Source organism: Passer domesticus, chromosome 2 (assembly GCF_036417665.1).
Source record: "Passer domesticus isolate bPasDom1 chromosome 2, bPasDom1.hap1, whole genome shotgun sequence".
NCBI lineage: Eukaryota > Metazoa > Chordata > Aves > Passeriformes > Passeridae > Passer > Passer domesticus.
In genome coordinates, this window is record NC_087475.1 from 33,142,185 (window position 1) to 33,168,792 (window position 26,608).

General features: G+C 35.6%; 1 protein-coding gene across 5 annotated transcripts in view; it reads left to right on the forward strand.

Annotated features, from left to right (window-relative positions):
• The window catches only part of GABRG3 (gamma-aminobutyric acid type A receptor subunit gamma3), a 291,286-nt gene that overhangs the window by 2,428 nt on the left and 262,250 nt on the right, over window positions 1–26,608 (forward strand). For 4 of the 5 annotated variants that reach the window (XM_064408162.1, XM_064408158.1, XM_064408156.1 and 1 more), the window contains exons 2-3: window positions 1,417–1,565; window positions 14,640–14,707. In XM_064408162.1, coding sequence (XP_064264232.1) covers window positions 1,417–1,565; window positions 14,640–14,707 — 217 coding nt within the window. Of the gene's footprint in view, window positions 1–1,416; window positions 1,566–14,639; window positions 14,708–26,608 lie in introns of those variants that run through there. The other variant, XM_064408159.1, reaches the window with a different exon arrangement.

Genomic DNA, 26,608 nt, shown 5'->3' on the forward strand with positions numbered 1-26,608 from the left:
AACTCAGCTCTCTTCAGAAAATCCCCAGGGTCTAGGTTTAAAAATTATTTTTATACAGAAATTGTGCCTACAGCAATTGCAAATTGTGAGGTCATGTTAAGTCATTCATGGTTCGTCTTTAGGGGCATATTGGCTGTAAAGCAGTTTCAGTTTAAAGTTTCATTATGTTCTCAAATAGTGGTCTTCGAGGAATGTGAGGGTTGATGATACTCTGTGATTAAATTCTTATATTTGTATCAGGTTTTTTTTGTGTTCACATAGAGTATTTATCAAGTCTTCTGGACATCTGAGGTATTTTAAAATACACTGCTGTCATTATGGAGGAAAGGAGAGGGAGAGAAAGGAAGTTGCACAGATGTGTGTAGCACATCCCATGAACAAACAAGGCTTGTTCTTCTCATTCTCCTTTGCTTTGCACCTCACATAATTATTGACATTTATGTGAAAATGTTGCAGAATGATATCATATCCCCTTATGACATATCATATCATATTCTGGGCAATTGCAGGTTGAAATAACACACGATTCCTTCCATAGGTTCCACCACTGAGGTTATCTTTTCTCCTAATAACTTCATCTCAGTCTGTCATAGATTTTCTCCGGTGAGAGGCATCAAACAGATTTGGTTTCTAAGATACCAAAAGATACATCTGATGGAGATATCATCTTCAAATCAACCTTTTAAAGTCCGTACACAAAAAGCTGCACAAACGAAATTAGTCTTGTGTGAAAATAGCTCTTGTTGTGATTTCTGGCCAAACTGTAGTTTCACCACGTTTACATTAATATACCCTTAAAATAAAGATAATCCACCTATAAAGGAATAAAGTTGCAACTCTTGGTATAGTACTGTTTTTAAAGAAAGTTACTAAAGTTGCAAGGAAATTCAGATTAATTTATTCAATGTGTTTGTGTGCTTGTGATAATCCATCATAAATTCAAGGAATGAGCTCTTAATTCTAAGCCTTGTAATACATGAAACTCTGAAATTCATGCACTGAGAATATAATAATTTATTAATAGGATAAAATGATCAGGAAGCATTAACAGATCTGAATTTTTTATACTCTTATTAGCCTTTGTGCAAGAGATGGATCAGTTGTCTTGATGTATTAATAAAGTAATACTGCAGATGTTCGTTCTTTGTAAAAGTATATTGTAAACTATTCAGAATAAGTTCATTAAAATACAGGATAAAGAATACTACTCTGATAGCTGTATTATCTTCCAGAGTGTAACTTTTTGAAGAAATTTCCAGAAGACAATTTCTAAACAATTGTCAGTCATGACCCATCCACAGATACTCAACAACTGTTAATGGGAAAATCCTGTTGCACCTGTTGCATCCTGCTGCATCCTGTTGCATCCTTTTTAGTAATGTAAAATAATACCTATTTGTTTCATTTGTTTCACAGTTCTAGAAAGGTTGAAGAGGATGAATATGAAGATGGAACAACTAACCAAAAATGGGTTTTAGCTCCAAAAACACAAGACACGGATGTGACTCTCATACTAAACAAGCTGTTGAGAGAGTATGACAAAAAGCTGCGGCCAGATATTGGAAGTAAGTACTTCTTTCTGCGCATGTGAGGATAAGCTTCTCTGGGTGCAGAGTAGATATGTTACTATTTTCTGGAAGTGTGCACAAATATCTGGGGAAGTGTAGATCAAGTTTTTTTGGCTGAAGTTGATTTCCAAGTAAGTATTTCAAAAATGCTAATTCTCACAAGGAAATCTGGTGGTAGCTTAGGGTCCTAAAATCTGGTTGGTTTGCACAGAGTTTGTGTAAGGATATGGAAGGTCTAGTTCTTAAGTATTCAGCAGGTCTTTGGCAGAGGAAGGAACACATCTCTTTTGTCATCCAGTCCATACTGGAAATCTCACACTCTGAGAGGCAAACAAAACCTCAGCATATTAAAACAAAAAGTAGGACACAGCAAGAGAAGAATGTGCACCTGTTATCTTCAAAATATGATCCTGAAAGTTTTGTTCCTTGATGCAGAGAATAAGGCACTGGGATTTGCTTGTATTTAGGGCAACTCCAGAGATGATCTTCCACAAACCACTGACATCTCCAAAAGAAATCTTATAGAATCAGTGTTGTGGTCAGCACTACTACATATAAGTATAAAATTTAAATAACAGCCTGTAGGTACCTGCATATAACCATCTTGGGCTATTTTATTGTTTTAAATTGTATAATGAAGTTTCAAAGCAGTTGTGGTTTTTTTTTGTTTGGGCTTTTGTTTTGTTTTGGTGGGGTGGTTTTTTGTGTGTGTGTGGTTTTTGTGGGTTTTTTTTGGTTTTTTGTTTGTTTGTTGGTTTTACGTTGTTGTTTCTGTTTTTTGGTTTCGGTTTTTTTTTTTGGTTTGTTTTTGTTTTTAGTGCTTGGTCTATTGCAGTTATGCCCTTTTTTCCCAGTTTGCACCCCTAGAGCATAATGGCTGTAGCACAACTGCTGCTCAGTTTGTTCATAGCAAGTTTGTATGACAGAAATCAGAAAGAATTTGTCATTTATATTTACTGTACCTTTCATGTTCTTCAGAACAAACTGAGAATGGGGAATACTCAAAACCTAATATAGTTTGCTTTCCCTAAATGCAGGGATTAGATGGAGATTTCCTACCACTGATTATAAGTGAAATTATGTTTGCTAATGGCACATGTATTGATATGCTTTCTAGGTGATCCATTTGGATCAGTTTAGAGGGAAGTAAGAGCCATATGTATGTATTCATCATTAGAATTATTAGTGCCTCATAGCTACACGATAATGCAACAGTTGCAGGAAAAAAAGACTAACCTGTCATATTAAAAATGGTCAGTTTAGTTCTTTTTTGTAGCTATTACTTTGATTTTTCCATAGTTTTTACGAAGATTATATTTGATAGGTGTGTCTGTTTTTATAACAAAGTGGTAAAAACAGACACACCTATCTCTCTCTACTTAGTTTATCATACTGGATTGAGCTATTTTCAATATCTGATGGAGAGATGCTTTAACACACTTTCCCACCCATATCAACATCTGGAAGACAGTCTCAGACAATTTTTAAAATTTATTTTGTACACTGTGTCCTCAGATCACTGACTTAAGGCAGAGTGAATTACATTATACTTATGTGAGGCAAAGTAATCACTCAAAGTCTCCATATCAATTGCCATAAAATCAGTGGAGGTCAGACATATCTTACAGCACTGGGAAGTCGTTGTTACCAAAAAAATTCCTTTTGTGTCTCCACAACATTTTGTAAATCCTGTTTTAGAGAAAGGAGTCAAATTACACAGCTCTTCATATATCAAACAGAATTTATAGTTCTCAACTACATCTATTTCTATCAAGCATCTTGGTCCTAGGCCATTTTTTGTCTTTGATAGCAATCTGGCTATATCAGAACCTGAGCTGAGTGTTGTTCAAATGCTACAGAAGTTAGTTCATCTCTGCTTCCTCCCCTAGTTCCTCTTTGCACCTCTCCTACCTTTGATGCAGATAAATAACATTGCCCTTTTGAAGTTGTGGAGCTGTTGCATTTGGCAAGGAGAACACAAGGGGAATGCTAGAGAATCAGGCATTACAGATAACTTCCCTGAATTGCTGGCTGCTGCCTCACACACAAGCACATCTTCCTTTCCATCTGGGAGCCAGTTATCCTCCTAACAAGGTAGTTGACATGTCCTGGCAACAGAATTTTCTTGCTGCTCTGAAGATCTCAGTATTAATACAAATACTTTAAAGCACAATACATACCAGCTAGACCACCAGGAAAAAATGGTAGCGTGTCAGGTAACGTAGACCATACAATAAGAAAACACATGTTTTGGATGTTAGAGGAAGCATGGAGTGAACCAGTAGAAGTGAGAAGTGATTCTCAGATTCAAGCAGAAGTTCAGCTAATACTGAGGGTTAAATCCAGGACTCATATACAGTCACCTACTCACTAGGGCCTTTACATTAGCATGGTACTGCTGGGAAGTAAATTGACCCACAGGACAGGGACACTCAGCATTTCATGTCACACTGCTCTTCACTCAGTTTTTCAATCCTGTATTGCAAATCCACTATTTCTAATGTGTACTTTTAGCTATTGTCTGAGGAAATGATCTTTTTTCTGAATGCGATCAGAAAGGCCTAGGAAATACTTTGCACTTTCTAAGGTTAGGATTGCCAGTTTCAGATCACTTGGGAAGACACTTCTGCAGCCAAAAAACATGGAGAGAAGGAGAAGACTGCAGCAAATAAAATATATCAAAGTGCATGCTGGCATAGGAAGTAACTTCTCTGTGGTTTTCATTCTTCTCAGGGCAACTGATATTTTGGCTAGCTCAAAATAGAGTCCTACCTGGTACAGGCATATTCTGAGTGCCCTTTTGCCATATTATGGGCACTGACATCATCAGCAATCACGTCTCCTCCAGGCCAGCAGTACAGCCATCAGTGAGGGCACTGTGAACACTTAGCTACCCTCTTTCCTCCTCTGTCACCCAAGCGCATCTAAACCACTGTAAAGAATGTGTAGGTCACTGCTTGGATGCAAGGCTAGGAGGTTTTGGGTTTTTTTTCCCCTCATCCTGGCATATACTTGGCCTCAGCTTCCACGTAAATGACTGTTGCTCAGATCATAGGCACAATCTACACTTAGCACTTCAGGCATCACCTGCAAGGTTCCAAGCCAGGATTTTTAAAGTATGGATTGAACAAACTAAATATTAGGCAAAACAGGTAACCTGTGAAGGCTGTTAGCAAAGTGATACCTTAACAGGACCTGTCTTGCTAAAAGGGGATTTCCTTTGATCTTTGGAAACAAAGCAGTGTTCTACCAGCAGGGGAATGACTGACTGCATCCCCTGTGGCCACACTTGGCAGATTTCTTGCCTCCATGAATATCAGCTTTTGAGGGTTTTTATTTCAGTGGTGGTATCTGGAAAGTTTCTATTATACCACAAAAAATACATGCCTTTTTGAATTGGGAAAAAAAAAGGAAAGAAAGCACTTTATACTGAACAGCTAATAACAGTGTACTCATTAGATCAAAAAGAAAAGTGTTTATGATGTAAAGCATCTTTTCACCTATTTTTTACCAGCTACAATTATAGATCTGAGATACTCAGGTCTTTTGCATGGTATTAAAGGCACCAATCCTAGAAAAAAACAAAACCAATTCACAACTATGAAGGTCTTAACATCTCTTCCCTAGGCAAGTATTCTGTGTTTTGTTTCAAAGTGCTTTGAAGTGAAGACCTGTTTAATGGATATGCATCATTTTCTATGTGCAGTAAGACTTGCTACCCTGCAAGTGTGCTTTTTTCCTCCCATGTCACATTGATATAAATCCTGAAATTTAGTAGGAGCAGGTTCTGGCCCTGAAATTTTACTTTCTCTTTACTGATAAAATGAAACAGAAATATTAGGCAAACCAACAGGGCACAGAACAGAATTATGATAATTACAGCTACAAAAATCTGTTTCATTTAGATTCTAGTAATAAACCAGATTTTTGTAGTTGATCTTTTTTTTTTCTTTGATTGACGGGTCTAAAATTTAAATTACAATAAAAACCCCACCACAAAAACACACAAACAAGCCACACAAACAAACAAAACCAAACAAAAGAAAACCCAACAATGGAGCAAAACACAGTTTTGTTCAAAGTCAGTTTACTTTAATGAAATCTCTCACCTTCCTTAGTGGATGGCTTAGACCACAACAAAGTTAATGAAAAGAAAAGCTACCTTCAGAACCCTACATGGTTTCAAGCTTAACGTCATATGGAATATAATTTGCCTTAAATGGAAAATTTGTAAGAAAGTGGAAAGTTTTCCAGTGACATTCCCTGAGTGAGCTTATATGTGAAAACTAATATGTCATTGTTTTCTTTCATTGTGAATGTTACCCATCAAAAAGTTAGTATGTGAGAGGTTTCTGAAATATCCCATTAGTAGTGGGAGGGAAAAAGTCTCACCTTAGATTAGGTTTTGAATGGGAGACTAGTAAGGAAATTTGTATTGTGTGTTTGCATCCTCTGCTTCTCGGATGTATCATTACACTGTATTGCATTTGTTGAAGAAAGCTTCACTGGTCTGTGTTACTGTTTGCTTTTAATTCCTTCCTTCCTTCCTTCCTTCCTTCCTTCCTTCCTTCCTTCCTTCCTTCCTTCCTTCCTTCCTTCCTTCCTTCCTTCCTTCCTTCCTTCCTTCCTTCCTTCCTTCCTTCCTTCCTTCCTTCCTTCCTTCCTTCCTTCCTTCCTTCCTTCCTTCCTTCCTTCCTTCCTTCCTTCCTTCCTTCCTTCCTTCCTTCCTTCCTTCCTTCCTTCCTTCCTTCCTTCCTTCCTTCCTTCCTTCCTTCCTTCCTTCCTTCCTTCCTTCCTTCCTTCCTTCCTTCCTTCCTTCCTTCCTTCCTTCCTTCCTTCCTTCCTTCCTTCTCATGGTTTCCTCTTGGATCCTCTAAAATTATTTGATCCTGGCAATCATCTGTATTCATTTTGTATTTATAAGCCCAAATAAATTCACTTTGGAACATGAAATATCCTGACTCCACCAGTTCTAGCTGTCTTGAGAGTCATGCTGGTTTTCTTTACTCCTCCAGTATCTTTATACTTATATCTTTTATCATTAGCCATATTTCTGAAGATGAGAGCAGTCTCAGATACTGCTGTGTAGTTCTCACTACCCTGAGTAGGTTGTACAAGCGTAGCTGGTACAAATAGATGGGCTCATTTGAATCAGCAAACAGAGAAGACTAAGCTTTGTCTGATGTGCTTTACTGTGCTCTTTGGGAGCATTAACAGCAGTCCTCTTTTAAAGCAGTTAAAAGTTTCCTTTGCAACTAATTTAACCAGTTTCTCAGTGTGTGCAAGGAGAAAATGTGTTGGTTGAGAGGAAACACTCTGTTGGTTTTAAAAGAATATGTCCTTTTCCAGGCACAATCCTATTGAAAATCTTGAGTTCTGAAGCAGTATCACAATCTTTCTCCTGTCTGACCTGCTTTTCTACCATGTTGCACAGAAATGAACCCTAAAGTGCACCACAGGCGATTACCACAGAGGCTGTCAAGTTATTTTTGCTAGCTGCTGATTGCCACACCTGATGCTCTTTAAATTAGCTCCAGCAAGGTTTCCCCATATGTGGTGACAGAGGGCTGCATATTGCCTGACAGATCAAAATATTTTCCAGATCATAGTGCAGAGAAAGCTGTGAAGTGTCATGCAAGGTCAAATTACTACTTTCTGCTCGAAGTCTTTTTTGGTGCTGGCCTGCAAGACAGTGTCAGGCATCTTATAACATGAAGTAGTGAGAGAGACATTCATTGCTTCAGGATTGATCATAGATAGTTGTACCTAGAAAGCCAATTTGTGTGTAGAGGTAGAGCATATGGGAAGGAGAGAGGAGGAAATTCTGTATTATGTCAGCACTCAGGAGGGGAAAGCTTGGATCCAACTTCTGTAGTACTGGGCAGTGCATCAGATCATAGAGATTAGTCTAATTTAGATTTATATGGAAGAATGAACTTGAATAACCTGTTGTTGAGGACACAGAGTGCTGTGACTAAGACCTGATAGGAAACAGGGCTGAATATACTGAGAGTGAAAAAAGTCATAACAAAAAATTTAGAAATCCTTTAATTGTTCTTGCTGATACTTCCCTTTTTCTTCTTTTTTTGGTTGGGTTAAAGTGGATTGTCCTCCTTTCAGAGACTTCTGTTCTGATTTGCCATCTAACTAGAAATCCTCAGGAAGAGGAATATTCCCGAGGAAGGGGTTGGTGTTCAATGAAGATGAGAATGATCTCTATTCTAGGTTGGATGATAGAAGGGATTTCTTCTGATTCTGCAGTTCTGATTCTCTACCATTTTCAGGAACTGATGCTTTCTTTTGCAGTGTTGGCCATGAATATTTCTACACTATTAATAGTAAGGTTAGAAAATTAAGGGTAAACCACTCTGTGAACACTCCAAAATACCTATTTCAGGTTTTTGTGATACATGCTTGAGTTGTGAAAGATTACATAAACAAATAGTCTTGGTTTGATACTGGTCCAGTGCATTAAACATAGGCTCTTTCAAAATCCTGCATGGGAGCAACTCTGGTTAGGACTGGGTCTTCACAGTGAGCTTTCTTCATGCCTGAATTCTGCTTTTCTAATTGCTTAACCATGGACCGAGTACAGGGAAATTTTTACCTTGGCTTTCTGACCTGCTTTGGTTCACAGCTTATCAACCCTCAGGGGAAACATCCTACTTTTTATTCATCCTTTTCTCAGGTAAAATTTTAATGTGCCATACTGAAAGTATAAATAGAGAAATTTTAGTCCAATGCATTGAGCCTGAAGCCCTACAACTCAATGTTTCTGCTTAAAACTCTCCAAAGAAGCCCAGTTTAATTTTCTTTTTTGTAGATTGCCTGATTTAAATCAAATGCTGGAAAGCAACACTTTAATTTGAAGCTTACTGTACTTCAATATATAGAAACGTTTTAGTATTCAAACACTGTTTTTCTGAATTTACCTCATAATTTACTGCCAATAATTTCCCCCTGGTAATGCTGTTCTTTACCTATATAAAATGCTCCTTTCTCTCATTTCTAAGAAGCCACTTGTATCTTTGCGATACTTAAGACTTGTGTGTAATCTGTGAGGTTGAAAAAAAAAGTACTGCTTTTGTGTTTTACCCAATTACTAAACAGCAAGCTCCCTTAAAATACAACCTTATCTTTGTGAATGTAAATAATTAATTTACACAGATAACTTTTGTTTTGTGTTTTATTTCCTAACAGTGACTATTTGCTGAACTAGCTTGATGCATACACAGGTAGAATGTTTTTCTTGAGTAGCATTGTAGGTAGGAAAGTTTGGTTGACAGTTAATGTTTGCCTAACTCTTAGTCTTAACTGTCACACACAAAACTAAATGTAGAAGACGCTAGTTCTTATTCTCTCTTTCTATAGCTTCACTATAATATTTTTTAATCTGAGGGGATCATAGGATTATAGCATACAAACTTCCTGGATGCTATGAGTTGAAAGTTAGGTAAGAGTCAGGGAAAGGTTTTACATGAGAAAATTCTTTTCTTCTTATCCCTTCTCTCTGATTACCCAGACTATGCTGTCATTGAAGAGGTTTCTTAGAAGTATTTGTAAACTGCAAGGATGTTCAGTGTTAGTTGCCATTTTGAGGTCATGGCACAGGCTAATTGTTCTGTCATCTTTAAATAGGGACATATTGTGTTCTGCACATATTGTTTTAAATATTGTTGCACATTTTTACATCTGTGTAGTTTTCTCATGGCTGTTATTGTTCATCCAGACCCCGGTTGCTAGCTGGCTTTACTTTGCAGGAACAAATTCTATTATATTTCAGTCTTATGATCTCACACAGGAGCTCTCCTCTCTGATGAATGTAAGTAAAACAAAAATTAAAACTGTAGGGATTGATTGAAAAACAAGCCTAACCATAAAGACCTACAGTTTTCATTCCACAACATAATACTTGAAAAATTACAGCTTGTGCGTTAAGGAATGGTAAATGAAGGATGAAAGTGCTGAAGGTTGATTGATAGTTATGGTAGGAAATGAAGAATAAAAGTGATTTGTAGTTAATTGAGGGAGTCCGTTTATGTGCACACTGTCATTCACACTCCTGGACAAAATGACAACCAAACCTAGCAGGTAAAAAAAATACTGCTTTCAGTGGACTGTGTTCTCATCCTGGTATTGCTTTAATCCAAACTTTCTTTCTTATTTTGATTTTCATTTGTAGTTCCATTTTGGTAGTTTGAACCTAAAACATATGGATGTCATTTCTGCCATCCATGTAGCAAGTGGAGGACTTTGACATCTGTTTTCAAGCCCATTCTCTTCTGTGCAGGAAGAAAGGGGGTTTTTAATTTTCCTCACTGATAGATTCGTAGCATTGTAGAAAAGAATAATTGAATAATTTAGGTTGGAAAAGATTCTTGTGTGAGACCATCCCTTAACCTACCACTGCCAAATCCAACGCTAGACCATGTCCTTAAGGGCCACATCCACTCATCTTTTAGATACCTCCAGTGATGGTGGCTTAACACTTCCTGTTACCATGTTTTTCTTCAAATGTGTTGATTTGTTGTAAAATGGAGATGTGTTAGCCAACAGTATTTAGTCTTGAGAAGTCTTGTTAGCATAGCAGTTTGTTTTACAGGAGCAGCTAGGCAAATAGATGTTGCCTACAAAGTAATGTAGGAAAATTTGAATAGTAATGATCACTAATGCGAAGTAAAAATTAACACTATAATCACTACTATTACAGTTACCAGTAACTGTGTAGTGATTTATTACAGCTTTGTCCTAATTTAAAAATAGCAATTTATGTGGTAATGAGAGAATGTAAAATATCATTATAGAGCAATATAAAAAAAATTATCTCATTAGTGCAGAGCCAATCTTGTTAGTCATTTGTGTTCAGAAGTCTTGTGAAATTTGGGCAGAACTCAAGTGGCCCTGTAGTTCTTGAACAGAGATCATACTGTGATTTTTATGTAGTTATGTGCCTTCTAAAAATCTGGTTCTAGTTGTTTTGCTTCTATAAATGTGTATTGGTCTTCAACATTTTTTACCACTGCTGTGCTGGGTAAAACCAGAATAAACCTGGATGTTGGCTGAACAATGTAAGAAAGGTTAACTCTCAAAAAAAAAAATTATGACAACTCAGATATACTCCATGTAATTGAGCTTGTAAAAATATTTCTTAATATTAAAATTTTAAAAATACACCTAAATATTTATGATTTATGCAGGAACATTAGTGCTATTTGGACAGACTTCAAATGTGGAGGAAGTTTTCTGTAGGAAGAAAAGTGGTTTCATTCATGAAATAAGCATCCGTTCTGAATAGTGGAGATAGATCAAAAATTAAGAGATATTTTAAAAGGACAGGATAATTAAGAGTAGTAAATAAGTAAATAAGCATAAGAAAATGACAGGAAATTTTTCCCCTACATGACATGAAATTGTATAACATTACCTCTTTTGATTTACTCAAGAGTCTTTTAAAATTCTCCTGATTTATCTGTTGGGTTTTTTATACACATGATCAATTCACATATGTTCAACAGTAATGTCTTTATGGATTTTAATGAGATTCAAGCCCAGGTTCTGTTTTTTTTCAGCAGTGCAAATCCACAATGCAGGACTAGAAGAATCCTATAGTTGTCCTAGGTGTGTTTTGAACTGCCAGGTTTTTTTAAGTTTGTAGGCACTACTTGTTGACAGTGTCTTTGTAATGTGATAGTTACAGAGCTGACTGGAATATAAACACTGTTTGTCTCAAAGCCAGGGCATTTGGATCGGATGACCTTAGTTTTGTTTAAAAATATTTTGACTGGCTTTGTAAATACCCATCTCAATTAAAACCAGCATGTTTGAAGATTAACTGACTGTGATAAGCAGCTAGGTTACCTTAGGTAGCACTGAGTAGCAGTGTAACACTGCAATTACTCAGATGTGCTTACACTGTCTTTTAGGGAAAGTTACTGCCATATATATACTAAATAGTATTTAGTATATATATACTAAATACTATTTCAGAGAACTTAGAGAACACTGGTACATTTGTTGACAACCTTTAATTGCTCTCTTGCATGTGGTGTACACATGGTTCTGTCAGTATTTTTTCGAAGTTTCTGACAGCTCTTTAGAACTATCTTGGGTTTAGGCCAATAACAAAACAGTACTGGAGCTGAGTATCCATATTTAATCTTATTGTCAGCTTTTAGTGAGGCATTAACACTTTAATTGTTCTGTCAACAACACCATGAGCAGTCTCCCAGTGCAAGGAAAAAAGCTCCATCTGCAGCTTAACAACTCCATGTGTGGCTTGAATGTCTTCATGAAGTGAGTGTTCACAAATGAATGCAATACACAGGAAAACTGAGCAGGCATTGAAATTGCAGAATCACAGAATTGTTGGAAGGAAACACAGAGGATCATCTGGTCCAGCCTTCCTGATAGTGCAGCTATTTCATATTTCTATGAAACTCAATTTATTTTTAAGAACATTGTAGGGTGAGTTCTTTCTAATAAGACATGATAACTTTTAAGACTCAGTTATTTCCTTTACCATAATACATTTTGGAGGAAATAGTCTTAAAACCTTGCTTCATTTTGGTTGGCATTTTGAAATAAAAATTTATGATAATGAATATAAAATTTATACATTATAATACTTTGTTTGTTTGTATGTGTTTATATCCATGAAAGACCACATGCAAGAAGAACTATGCTTTTCTGTCTTTTCTTTTAAAACCTGAACACATATTTATCATACAAATTACAATTGTATTTTTTACATTTGCCTAGGAAAATAAAATAATTGAAAGAAACGTTCAGTTTAAAAAAAAAAATTTGAACAAGTATAATACCTTACTTGTATTTTTTTAATATTTATTTTCAATTTGAATTTCACTGGAAATGTCTGATAGAAGAAGTGACTGTTGTTTAGTGTTCTGTTTTACTGTAAGATCGAATTCTCTTTAGCATTATTAATATTTTTTTTTGCACCATAAGAGAATTCAAGAGAATTCAGCACATTCAGGAGAAATTATCACCTCATATTCTATTTATATACTTAACTGCAATGATTAAACAGATTAAAAAAACAGATTTCAAGCACTGTGTTCTGGTCCTGAATTTTGTTCCTGATCCTGCCAAAAATCAGTTGCATGCCAGTTTGCATCCTTAAGTCTAGTGCCATTAATGTTCACCAGAATTCCTTAGCCTTGAACTTCCAGGTAGACACATGCATAAACCCTATAAAGCTTAGAGCTCTTTATTCCATGAATGCTGTTCTGGTGGAAGAGCTAACTGTAGTTTCTTGCTATTACCAATTCCTGTGTAATAACATTTATTACTGCATTTTGAGGGAACTCATTACCAGAAGCTGCTAGACTCCTATTTTGTTATTAGCTGGGTACAATTAGAATTGCTTTAATCAGCTGAGCTTGTTCAGCTGAATTCACATTTTCTTTTGCTAAAGGGGAGATCTGAGTTCATCAGCCAGTACTTCAGACAATTTGAAACCATGACCTTAAATAATCCTTGATGTTCTGACCATACGCAGTCAAGAAATATGTGTTATTTAATGAATTAGAGTGAATGGTTATCATCTTAAACCACTCTTTGTACCCAGTTTAATGTCTGTTTTTTGCAACAGGAGATATAGCCTTCCTAATGACATGTACATACCAAATTCTTACAGTACAGGACAAGCCAGCATGCAAATTCTTTTTTCATAACTATCTAAATTTTCAAGTACTTTAAAACTACTTGACACCTCTTTGATAGTCTGAAATTTGGGGGATGCAGGCAAAAAATATTTATCTTCTAATGTGAAGATTCCTGCTATCTACAGCTTTGTGCCAGATGGCTCTAGACCAATTGACTGGTTGTTACCAGAGATAAACTTCCACCAGAACCTTGGTATTTCACAGTTCCTCACTTCTCTGCTCAGTAGCTTCCCAGAGGAAAGCTTTCTGAGTTTTGCATGGCTGATAAGTCTGCATTTCCTCATTGTAGGAGGCTTGGGGGTTAGTGAAGAAAGTCCAAGTCCAACATAGTTCCCAAACTTCAGTGGTTTGAATACTCTCTGGAGATTTTTGAAAACAGTGTAGAGGAGAAGGTGCTTCTGTGGGATAGAAAGATATCCAGCAGAAGTTGTTGGCTTACTATTGTTTGCATCAGTTCTCACTATGCAGGTTAAAACCCCATTTATTCTTTATACGTAGTTTGGAGTCAGCTAACTCTGGAGAAAGTAAACCACTAATTTAGATTTCAGTTTAGGGCTTAATGTGTACCCTGTGGGGCTGGAAGAATGGCAGTATAAATAAAAATAATGTGTCTTCTGGTGTAAGAGTGGCATTATTTTGGAGTTAGATTATGTTACCAGTAAGAGCTCAGTTATGTCCAGCAGCTACACTGACACCAAAGATGCTGAAAGAAAAAGACATCCTAATGGCCTGAGCAAAAGAAAGGAATACAGAGCTTGTTTTGAGTTATAAAGTCCTCAAAGTCTGGAAACATGGAAGATCTTATGGGAAATGTGGATCGACTAAACCAAATCAAATTCAAAAGCCTTTGAATGAAAGAGTGCGAAGACAATGTGGACTGAAAGGAATGAGTCTGAATTGAAAGAAGAGTTGCTTAGGTTTAGCTAATCAGATTTCATAGAGATTTTGCTCTATGTTAAGATGATTTCAGGGCTGATGAGATGAAGAAATCTGGAAAGTTTTTTTTCGATCTGGAAAAACAGACTAAAGGACCTGAATGTTGAGGCAAAGGGAAAAAAACCAATATGCTGCATTATTTCTACTTTCATGTCAGACATCTTAGGTTTGAGCTTTACTTTGAGCTACTGTGCCTAACACTGAAAGTTTCTTTAACACATTGTTGCTGACAAACTGGAATTGTGATGATGAAGTGGTACAGGTTTTAATTTATGGCAATTTTTTTTGTTGGGTAGGAGGAATAGAACCATGTTTTCCTAAAAATACATTATCCATATTTCTCAGTAGCTGTACCTGAAGAAAAGAACTTATGGTTATTGGGGAAAAAAGTATTTAAAGTGATTATTTATGTTGTCTGCAAAATAATATTAATTTTTTTTTTCCTCCACAGTAAAACCGACAGTTATTGATGTTGACATTTATGTTAACAGCATTGGTCCTGTATCATCAATAAATATGGTAAGTGACTTACTTACAAAGATTTTTATCTGGATTGCTGATCTTGGCATCAACACTAAGTTTTGAAAAAGACACTAAGTACCCCAGTGATAAGTTGTTTTGATTCTGTTTTACTCCTGTCTTCAGCTATAATTCTGGTTTCTGTGTGTCATCAAGAGAACAAACCTATAAGCAATATTACGTTCTGTGTTGTCCGTTGAAAAATGCTGGTAGATCATCAGTGGTAAAATAGCCATCTTAGGACAAAAAAGTATGAAGTGAAGTAATTTTCAAGAAAACTCTTGAGATGTTGTTTCAAGATGCAATCAAATATACAGAGCTTAATAATGTGGAGTTAATGAAAGTCATCATGTAATAACAGCATATTTATTTGTAATTCATAATCTCTTCAGTGGTTGCTCTTCTTTCACTGAGTTACCAACAATCTTGAATGTAAAAGTATAATTTTGGCGAAGTTATACATAAATGTACTGCATGTGTAAAGGCAGGAGAAACTGAAAGAGTGTGATAGTGTGGCAATAATAAAACTATGGTTTATTATTATGGTCCCTTGTTACAGTCCGAACTCTAAGTCTTTCCTCAGTGCTGCAGCAACATATTCAGATTTAGAAAGCAAGCTGAATGTTTATGTAGCTCTGAGGTTATGGGTAGCTGTGGCTCCTTGTGTAACTTTTGAGTTGGGATTAATCATATTATTCCCCCTTCTTAAATTAGGTTGATTTTTTTTAATGCAACTTGGAAATGGAGGACCTGTTAATATCTTACTGTACTTAAAGATTTTAAAATAACCTCTTCAAAGCAATGTCTCTTTTCCACAATGGCATTCAAAGGCTGCCATGTACAATGTTCCTATAAGAATCTAATGAATGCATTGCATGTATCTTTTGTATTTTTGGAAGAAAAGCTCCTGAATTTAAAAGGTGTCTGTTCAGCTTTATTCTTTGGTTTTGCCTATAAATATGAAAGACGGCAAATCATTGCAGCATATCAAATATAAGGTGGTCAGAGACTCCTATGCACCCTCACAGTTGAAAATCTGGCAAGTAAACACAGAAACAAATTATGTGACGTGGACAACTTGGTGTCATATTCACCAACTGTGAAATGTGTTGATTGCTATTTCATGTGAAGTACTGAATGTCAAGCAATGGGAGTAGCTGCTCCATTCTTGAACTAATAAATAGCTAATTATCTTGCCCTTCCCTGATGGCCTACCATAATGACTTCTCTGGAGAACAATTTATTGGAAGGTCCTCTGGCTTGCATTTACTCTAGGAATGGGCACTCTGTTCAAAAGCAATGGGGACAATGTGTTTTTGCTCTTTGCCTCTCTGAATTTGTTTGTAAGTAGAATTTTGGGGTGGTGGAAATGTATGTGGAATAATAAGAAAGCATTTCATCAAAACTACTTTAGGTAGAAGGAAAAAATTAGTAATTGAAGAAATCAGTGGGTCTTGGATGATTGTTGTAGCACAGTCTTACTTATGCATTAACTTTGAGTTTGAGATACCCTTTGAGTTCAACATACCCAAAATAGATAAATGCACCAAAATATCAGTTTTAAAAATGCATATTTTATCTCTATTATAGTAAATGGTCTTATTAGGGTAGTTAATGAGTGTATGACATTGAGATATTTCTTGCTTTCAGCTGAAGAAAAAATATGTATAAGGGCAGAATAAGTAAAATAATGAAATACAAAATTTAGGTATCTGAGATTTAAGGACTCAAGACTGCATGAAGTTATATTTAAACTTTTGAATAGAAACGGAACTAAATGGAATTAAACTTTTGAATAGAAATTACTTCAGATGTGCTTGTTGTGGACAGTACATCCCACTGAAACTGAATGTGAACTACCTTAGTACTTTTAAACTTCATTTCTGTTCTCAAAACTAATTACCAATATTGGAAATTAACATTAGGCACTCAAATGTAACAAACCTTTGTCCAGAAGCTCAATTTCTGCTCTGTAACTTTGGTGTTTGTCCAAATATATATAAGAGAGCAGTAATGATCTTGCAGTCTCAAATTTACAGTGAAGATGGCAAGTCCTCACAAAATTGCTATCCACTGTGCTGTGTGATGGCTTGTCCCTGCAGTGGCAGAACTGATTGAGAAGATTCTTTTCCCCCAATTTGTATTACTTCAACTCTGTGGCTACTGTTTTCAGTAGCCGTCATTTGGTCTGCTGGAAGAAAAAGATCAAACACTTTCTGGAATTAAAAATAATTATTTACTTTTAAGTAAGCAGTTTTTCATGTATACTGTGAACCACTGAAGCATGGGTATACAAAGAGCTGAACAGAAATAGAAACTAGAAATTACCTGTGTCAGAGGAAGAGGAAGGAAGAAAGGAAGTCTTCAGTCTAGTATCTGTCATATAAGTGAAATTTCAGAGGGAGAGCAATGTGCATGAAAATCTCATTTCAAGAGAAGAAAAAGGGGGATTCTTGGTAGAACTCACCTATACTCTTTTTCTCACCAGGACAAGTACTTTTAACTTTTCTCCCCTAAATTATTATTAAAAGTTGAGCTGTTCTGTCCAGGCAACTCAGTAAGGTGGTGGTTGATTTAGCAAAAAGAGCGATGATTACTTTGATTTCCATCTCTTCTATTTCAAGGGTGAGATCATCAACACGTACAAGGCAGACTTTCCTGCTGTGTACTTCCAAACTTAGACCTTAGCTCAATTACTTTTTTCTTAGTGTGCAGCACTTCTGAGGGAAAATCATGTGGAGCTTCTCTAGAAATCAAACTCTGCATGTATATTTTCTGATCAGTTTTCATCAGTAATTTTCATCTAGTGGGTGAAACCTAGGAAATAATTTTCTTTAAGATATTTTTTCAATGGGTGTTCAGCTGAATGTTCAAGCCGATTTTGTAGAGCAAAGCTTTTCAGATGTCACTAACTGCTGCAATTATGCTTAGACTTGAGTATGAATATGAATATCTAACTGTTTCTTTAACAGTCAGGAAAAAGACAGTTGCTATCAGACACCTACTTGTAGCAAAGTTAATCTCAGATGAATTGCATGTGAATACAAGGAAGAATGAAGCTTTTTAGACTGAGGCTGTAACTGCCACAGGGGGAAGAAATGTTAGGGACCGCGTCAAAAAGGCTTCAAGTCAAAGGAGAGGTAGTGTTCTGTGGCAAAGACAGCATAATCCATAGGAATATATGGCTAACCCTGCATTCCAGACTTCAATATGACTATTTTAAACCTCAAGATTTCCAGAAAGACTGAAACAGTGATGTGGTTGGTGTTCTGTTAGAGACTCATCATTATAATATCTTTATGAAGACAATAGGAACTTGTTTTCTTAACAGACAGGGTTGACTCTTTGTCTGTGACATGGAAGATTTCTTTGGGTCATGGTTTAAAAAACCTGGTATGAAGAAATAGCTATTGTGTAATAATAGACAAGGAAAAACAGACTGAATAATGAACTGAGTGATACTAGGAAGTGGTTGTGAGTGGCAATAGCTTTAAGTAAGTAATTTCGGCATTTTGAGTTATGACATGGTGTTGTGAAATGGGAGGTGCTGTTAATATTATGAGTATTTTGAATTTTAAATTCCAAGATACATGAATGCCCGTTCAGAAATTTTAGGTCTTTTTAATATGTGAAAGCCATCCTATGTATAAATATCTTGATGCCTGTTCTTTATTAAGAACATAATAGGATGTGAGCTTAGACTCATTTAAAGGATACAAAAACAGGTTTATTCAAAAGTAAATGACAAATGCATTCTGTGAGCCAAATTATGTGTTCCTGTGTGCACATTATATTACTTTGTCTTGGTTTTCATCATATAATAAAGTAAGTTAAAGAAATCTGCAATTTGCCATTTCAAGGTGCAATGTTATTAGAGGCATTGAGAGATTAGAGAGGTTGTATTGTAGGATGCAAGATTTTAATTCAGTCTTTTCTTACTGAAAATCTTTGTTATAGCTGTAATTATAATGAATGCTCTTCCACTGTATTAGGAAATCTTAATGATCCTCTAAATGAGTTCTTTAAATAATTTTTTACATTTTAGAATTAATTTGCAATTATTTTCCTCATGCTTTATATTATAAACCAGATGTATGAATTCCATATCACTCAGTTTTTATATATCTGCCTTTTTTTTTTTTTTTTTTTTTTTTTTTTTTAGTATTTTCCATTGAAAATGATGTCCAGGAAGCATATGTTTTTGCATTAGAACCCATAATCCATTTTTTGTCAACTCTCGAGTTCTTCTCAATAGCTGTAAAGGTTTATAGATTGCCTTGTAAACCATAGTCTTAACATGGCTTAGTGTAGCCTGGTTTTCTACAGATAAGCAATGCTGGCTTGTCTGTAAAAGAACAGAAAAGGGAAAGAGACCAATAATCAAATTGGGAACTAGACATAAGTAGTGGGGGAAAAATTCCCTAGAAGTAGTTTTGTGAGACAGAAAGGTAAACATGCTGAGATTAAATAGACTATTAAACTTCAGTGGCATCAAAGCCTCTGTATTGTGCATTTACACTTACAGGGTTAACTGAGTAGCCATAAGAATCTGAGATTGCAGCACAAATTGCTAGTGAAGGAAGAATTTTACGCCTGTGTGGTTTTTGCAACTGGAGTCTTATTTTAACACAGCTGTACAGAAAGAATGTTAAAGAGAGTGTGAGAAGCAACTTTATGAACTGTACTTACCTGTCCATAAAAATAATAATGTGTTACCTGCTGGTCATCTCTTTATTCTCAAGTATTCTTAAATGGAAATTCAGAGTTTCTTTTATGTACTTCATCACTTCATTCTATTGTGTCCACTCTCTATGCTATGCCATATATCCTTATGGGTGCTATATTTCCCATTTTTTCAGTTAAGTGTTCTAAAATAAAAGCAATTTTTACTCTATTTTACCCTTTAATGTATTGGTAGACTTCTTTGAACTTCAATTTCAAAGTCCCCACATGCTCGTTTTGCTTCTCCACTGGACACTATAGGTATCTTAAAGAATAGTCTTGATCTGGTGACTTGTCTAAAGTACTACTCAAAGCTTATAATTAAGCCTGAATTTCTTACATGCTTTCAGTCTTTATGTCTATTTGTTTGATATGTCTGTTTGTTAAAATTATTGTTAGAACAGCTGCAATTATAGAAACATAGCCTGCTGAATCTTTCCATCATATGGCAAAGCTACTTTATAGCCAGATTTTATCCCATTTTCAGTCCACTGTCAAATACTCCCAAGTATTTCCTTTACAAACATCTTTTCAAAGGTAGTGCAAGTCACTGTTTGAGCACAAGGCTGATGCCCTGTTCATTGTTAACTTGAAATGTGTTTTTCTAACTCTATCTCACTATCTCACCTAATCTATTTATAAAGCAATTGTGTAGGGAGATAGTTTCAGTTATTTTTGAGGAGTGAGTTTTCCAGTTGATGAGTTCAGATAATCACTAAAATAATGGAATGCTTTGGGCTATTTGTATTTTTCCCTAAAATCTTACAAGCTTCTTTGTTGCTCTGTGACCTAAGAGAAAACTCATGTACTGGACTAAATTTTAGTCTGAGTGGGTCTGTTTGTTTACAAGGACTAATATACTAATCATGCATCTAACCATTTTTCTAGATTATGATCTACTGTTCTTGTTTCTAGAGCATATTTATATACTGTCACTAAGTTTGGATTTCTCATAATAAAAAAATGTATGCATTATAGAAAACTTTTGTGATGAACGGTCTTTTACTGATAAAAAAAAAAGAATCACCTCTCATGCAGGCTCATTTTTGTTGCCTTAAGCTCTGGCAGTCAGTGCCTCACAATGAAAATATTTCTGGGAGGTGGTAGTAATAAAATGAAATTTGAATTTATCTGTGGCTTCTGTTCCACCACTCCTTGTGGGAGGCTTGTATAATATCAGAAGTGAAACTGACTGGAAAAGAGGAAGCTGGGGCTGAGGAAATGAACATGGATTGATTTTTTCACATATCACCTGGGCAGCCTCTGCATTTGGCCTTTTCTAGAGCAACACTTTGTGTAACTAAAACAGGGCTTGAGAGATAGAGACTTGGATAAAGAAGGGCCTTAGGCTGATCTTGTTTGAGGTGCAATGGGATGAACTAGAATAATGTTAATTTTTCTGCAGTGCAGCTTGTGTACTGTGATGTGCAGCAGGAAATGCATGCTGCCATAATTTACTGCATTAGCAGGAAATCCAGTTTACTTCTTGGAGGAGTGATAGATTCTGTCACAAGTCTTTGGTAATGGACTGATCTTAGTTCTGCTGCTCTGTCTTATCAGAATTCAAGCAGATTGTCAAATATGGATGAACTTAGCCTTAGAGTTGTCTCAAAAGGTGTATGACAAATGAGCAATTTAATTTCAGTAAGATAGGAAAATTAAATGTCTCTTCTGCTCAGTAGTGGGTATTAAAAAAGATTTGAAGAGCAGCTAGGCTGAATGTTTTTTCAATAGATAAACAGGCTGACAATATGTAACAGGTACATCCTATTTGAGGTAATGTATTAGCCTTCACACAAAAAGTGGTAAGAAGCTCCTTTCCAGCTTTTAAAGCTGGAAAGTGTTTAAAACTTTAAAAGTTTAATCCCAGTTTTTAAAGCCTGGTTTCTCCCACTTCAATAATCTGTTTCTTGGGCCTGCAAGCCTTAGGTTTTAGAAGTAGTGTACTCAGCTTTAAAGTTCTTTTAGAAAGCATTAGTTGCCCTTCTTGTCTGTTCAGTGATACGTAGCTTCACATTCTTTATTGCCAACATTTGGGAAAGTTAGTTTAGAAAAAACTATGGCTAAATTGCTGTAAAGGGCATTGAATTACTTTAGGGTAAATTAGCAATCCCTTGGCCTAAATCAATTTCATTTTTGAGTGGTCAAGTGTTTATCAACTTTATTTTAGATTTTGAGCTTTCCATGATTGCTCCATGAAAGAGTAATTACTTTTGTGTTGACCTGTTTATTGGATTCCTGAATGATATTGATGTAATTTAAGCTGTGGTTTTCAGAGTTTGGTCTTCCTTAGTGCTTTCAGTTATGGATTTATTCAGGAAGCAAATGGATTTTGCTGATTTGTTCTGTAAGCAACAAATGTGTAACTAGAGATGTACTAATGACAAGTTGTCATAAGACTTCATGGTATAACTTTCTGGGAATGTAGACTTAGATATCGTGGCATCCATAGAGAAATTCCAGCAGGATTATAAATGTGCTTGGTAGTTAGAAAGAGCTGAATACAGGGTGACCCCCTATAAACCATAATTGAGCCACAGAGTCATCTTCAGTTTTCTGTAAGGTTTTTTGTTTGGTAAAGAATGAGTACTATTCTTTATTCATCAGCATTTATTAGAATATCAGAACAATAATCAGCATTTTCCACACCATTATTGCAATGAGCAAAACCCAGAAGAATCTCCCTACCTTTTTTTTTTTTTTTTTTTTTTCCCCACAGGAGAGCTTGTCATCAGTCTAATTGGTTGTAATTTCAGATTTCAGAAAAATAAGGTTTAGAGAATTGTATTACATTTCCTTTCAAGCTTTTTTAGTGAACATGGTGTCCCTTGACTCTTAAGAAATCTCAGATATGCTTTTTGTGTTATGGACAAGGTACTTCTACTGAATGACTGCAGAGAACTGAAGAATAATACAAATGCTTGGTTTGTGCAATTAAAAAGTTCTACAGCCTGCAGGGTTGTATTGTATCCCAGCACTTCCATGCTTTTTCTAACACCGTACACTTTCCTTCTTTTAAATCAAAGTAGTCCTAATTTATTGCTTCCATGGTCAGGAAAAGAGGCTTTTATGTGGTCAAAAATAGTGATATTCTAGGTTCTTTACATGTTTTCGTAGCATTCTTCGTCAAAGCTTTTTCTACCACTGTCTTCTTTTGTATCTGCTTTTAATTAGACTTTTGAGATACAGGTGGTTCTGTTACATTCTGTGTTGCCTTGGACAAGTTCCACTCTACACTTAAAACTTCTAGTTTCACATGAAACTTTGTGGCCTCTTTTCCTGCTTCTGCAAATTTTATTTGCAACCCTTGAAAGCTGAAAAAATGTTGTGAGAGGAAGCTGTTATTATAACTATTATTAACTTTTTGTACACTGCACAAAAGCAGATAGTTTTGACCACTGAGCTTTGGATATATTTTAGTTAAACATCTCAGAATTAAAGTGTAGTCACTGCTTTGAAACTTACAACAGGCATTTTAATGGTGATATAAGAATTTTCCTAACTGTTAGGGATTTTTAAGTTATAAATGGTAAAGGCATGGAAATTATTCAGGGGTCTAGGAGAATAAATTTTCAAGGCTGTTGTGAGATTCTTAAACCAAAGAAACTGCTGTCATCCTTTCTGTCTGTTTCCTCTGCTTACCCCATAATTTATCTAACAAATTGCATTTCTTGGGAGACTTGGGAGCAGGGATAACTGATTCTTGTTTTCTTGCAATTGCTTTTGCGTATTTTTCAAGGAGAACAGAATTTTAGAATGTATTTAAGAAACTTAATAATGGGAGGTATTAAATACTGAGCCTTCATACCTTTGTGAACGTGGTCCTCTATTTGTCAAGCCAGATTTATGAAAATTGCAACAGGTTCATAAAAGTATGAGGGCATCAAGCTCCTTTTTACATTGTCTAGCTTAACCAAAATGCCAGTGGTTACATCAGCTCCACTGATATTTTTCTTACATATTTAGTAAATATTTGAATAAGGTGAGATTAGAAATTTAGATGAAATCTGCATGATTCTTGGCATACCAGAAGAAATTTGGTATGATTTTTTTAAGTATTCTTCCCTAGGAATTCTGGCCTAAATAAAAAAATATGTCATAATAATAAGATTGTTACCCTTTTTTTGATTTGAGATTTCAAATAAAAATGTTTGAAGGAAGGAGTTTAGGCCAGCTGTAAAAAAAAAAGGAAAAAACCCTTGGTCTTGCAGACTCTTCATCATGTTGGTATAGACACAGTGATGATTACACTATCATGTAATTTGCTTTTGTATTACTATTATTCTGTGAAGCCAAAAGTTCCTATGAAGACTCTGCAAGAAACAGAAGAAATGTGATAGAGTACAGGGAACTGTAAGAGAGGAGGAAGGCCAGAAATGGTTGGATACTATTTGGAGAACATTCCATAAGACAGCCATGCTATTTCAGACCTCCTGGTCCTTCTCCTTAAGAGAGATTATGAAATCCTTCAAAAGAAAAATCCTGGCAACTAAATTTCATAATCCTGTTGAATACAGAAACGCACAAGCTGAAAAGTGACATGGGTATTTGGGGCTCTGTACTTGTGCTCCTGGTAATCTCTGCAAGTGCTAACTGCTCGTCACCTTTCCCTTGTGTTGCATCTTTTTCTTCTTCAGTTGTATGTACTAACATTTCTCTCTGTTGTCTGTTGATTAATGGATCTTGTTTTTACCCAGAATATGTTTTTCTAAACAGGCTAGAAGTTTGCAGTGGTTCTCTCAGTTAAGAAAAGGACATATGTGCCCAAGATTTTATGACTTTTTCCACCTGTATTGTCTAACCAGTAAGTTACCTCTGTTTTCAGACCTTGCCTGTCAAATCCTTTTTGGAAACAGTAGCTGGTGAACTCCAGGGATAGTGAGCTTTGGCTGATAGGTCATGTTTGGTAAAGTGTGTTGGCTAACTGAGACAAAGAAATAACTGTCATCTGCTTACATATACTCCATACATCAGGCTCTGACAGTTCTATGCTTTCAAATGGCTTTCCAGGTAGGTATTTCCCGGAGGTATATTTGCTGCAGTTTGCACAGCATGTGTTTCTCATTACCTGGAAGGCTTGTAGATTGAGGTCAAATTACAAAGCAGTCAAAGTTGTGAATTACAGAAAGGTACAACCATATGATTTCAATTTATAGAGATTATTATATTGGAATAAAAAAAGCTTTTTTTTTTTTTTTGTTTGTTTGTTTGTTTGTCTAAGACTGCCAGTTTCTAAATTTTACTGCTCTTAGTAACTGAAGAATTGGGATCACTGAAATGCTTGCTGGTCTTCCCCACTGCAAATGGAAATAAAAAATTTCCTTTTATATTACTTCTCTGTCTCAGTCTTGGTCTTCATTACTCTGTGTGAAATTGTCCCTTGAGCACATGCTCACTAAACATCTGGCCATCTTTAAGGCAAAGCAGTTTCAATTTTCCTAAGTTGGATTCATGCATTATGCAAATGTTACTTCATTAGACACTGAGATGAGCTATCAAGCTATATTGTTTGGTCAGAATAATGTAGGCTCAATGCTGATTTGAAATCAGACTATCAATTTTGGATAAATTCAGTTCATGCAATCATTTTTGCTTGTTGTTCAATTAGGGCATACATAGTGATTGAGGTAAATGCAGTCAATGATTTTGTCTCTGTTTCTGACTTATTCTGATACCTATATGCAGTGTGTGAAACAGCATAAACAATAAAAGAGCTAAATTAATCTCTCAGAAAGTGAATAGAACTATGCCAGGCATAATTTTGAGCCATGTTCTCCTAAAATACTCTACACTGAGAGTCTAATTATAAGACCTAAAATTACCCAAAGTTGATTTTGGCACTAGAACATATTGGATCCTCACTGCCTTCTGTCTTTTCTTTAAAATTGCACTGTGTTGGGAGTGCAAAGTGAAACACCTGTAAATTGGGGAATTTCTTCTGTGCTGGATGGGGTCAAATAAATAGGAGATGTGTACAATATTAAAGGATCTGCCTGATGCCTGATATTGCAGTCTGAATTCCACAGGGGAGACCCAGTTTCTCACCTGACATAACTGGTTGAATTCATCAGTGTAAATGGAAATGTGATCTCTGCTAGCCTGCTGCTTTCATATTTCCTTTTACCTGAAGTACCTTTTATTGTTTCCAGATTAAAAGGTTAGATACTAAGAGTTTTTATTTTGAATAATATTATAATTTATTGTATCATTCTTTTGCAGAGTATATTAGAAAAAGTAAAGGAAAAAAAAATATTTAAAGATTATTTGATTGCACTCTCCTGAAATCTCTTTATCTTCATTGTTTTCCCTGCAATGTGTTCTGTAACTCTCTGGTGTCTGGAACGGTATTTATGTAAATAGGCCTGAGCATTACTTTGCCATCTGGATAGTACTGTAAAAATGGCATAAAGAAAAGGAAAGTGAAAACAAATATAGGAAGCCTGGGAGAATATCTTAAAAAGAGAATATTTGGCCTGTATTTTGAGAGCTGCCTAGATGGACCAGCTAACAGAGTTTTTGACAGATTGCAGCACAGCTAGGTTGCTAACTGAAAAGAGGTAGATTAAAAGAATTAATTGAGAGTTGCTTCTGGATTTTTAGAAAGTCTGGCTAAACTGGCATTGTGTGATTGTTCTAGATGATGCTATCTGATACATTCAATGGTCAACTTGTGTAAATTCTTTGGTTTAACTCAGATTTATACAAGAAGTTTTTGTTGACATAGTAGTGTTTAGGAATGTGGCTTCTTTCTAGGTATCTCACCACCTCTTGTATGTGGAATTGTTTTTTTGTGTTCTGTTGCTAATATATTTTAGCCTGTAAAAATATAGGCAGTGATAACATATTAGAATCTCTCAAATTTCAAACTCTTTATGGGTCTAGAGTTACAAGGATTATTGTGAAATGCTTTGAATAAAATTACAAACAAACTAGCAGTCAAAATCATAATTAAATTAAATTAAATTGAGGAGCATGCCAAAATCTGTCAGCTTCTAAAAAAATGATCTGATTTTTGCCAAGTATAGCATGGAAGCTAAAGTCAGGAACTAGATATGAAAGTGCTTTTTGAATATTTTGTTTCTAATGGTGTATTACAAGGCTCAGTTTCTATTTTCATTCGTAATTTGAAGCTTGTCCGTGGACTAAATCTTTATTTGTTTGAACTGAGCATTTTCCAGA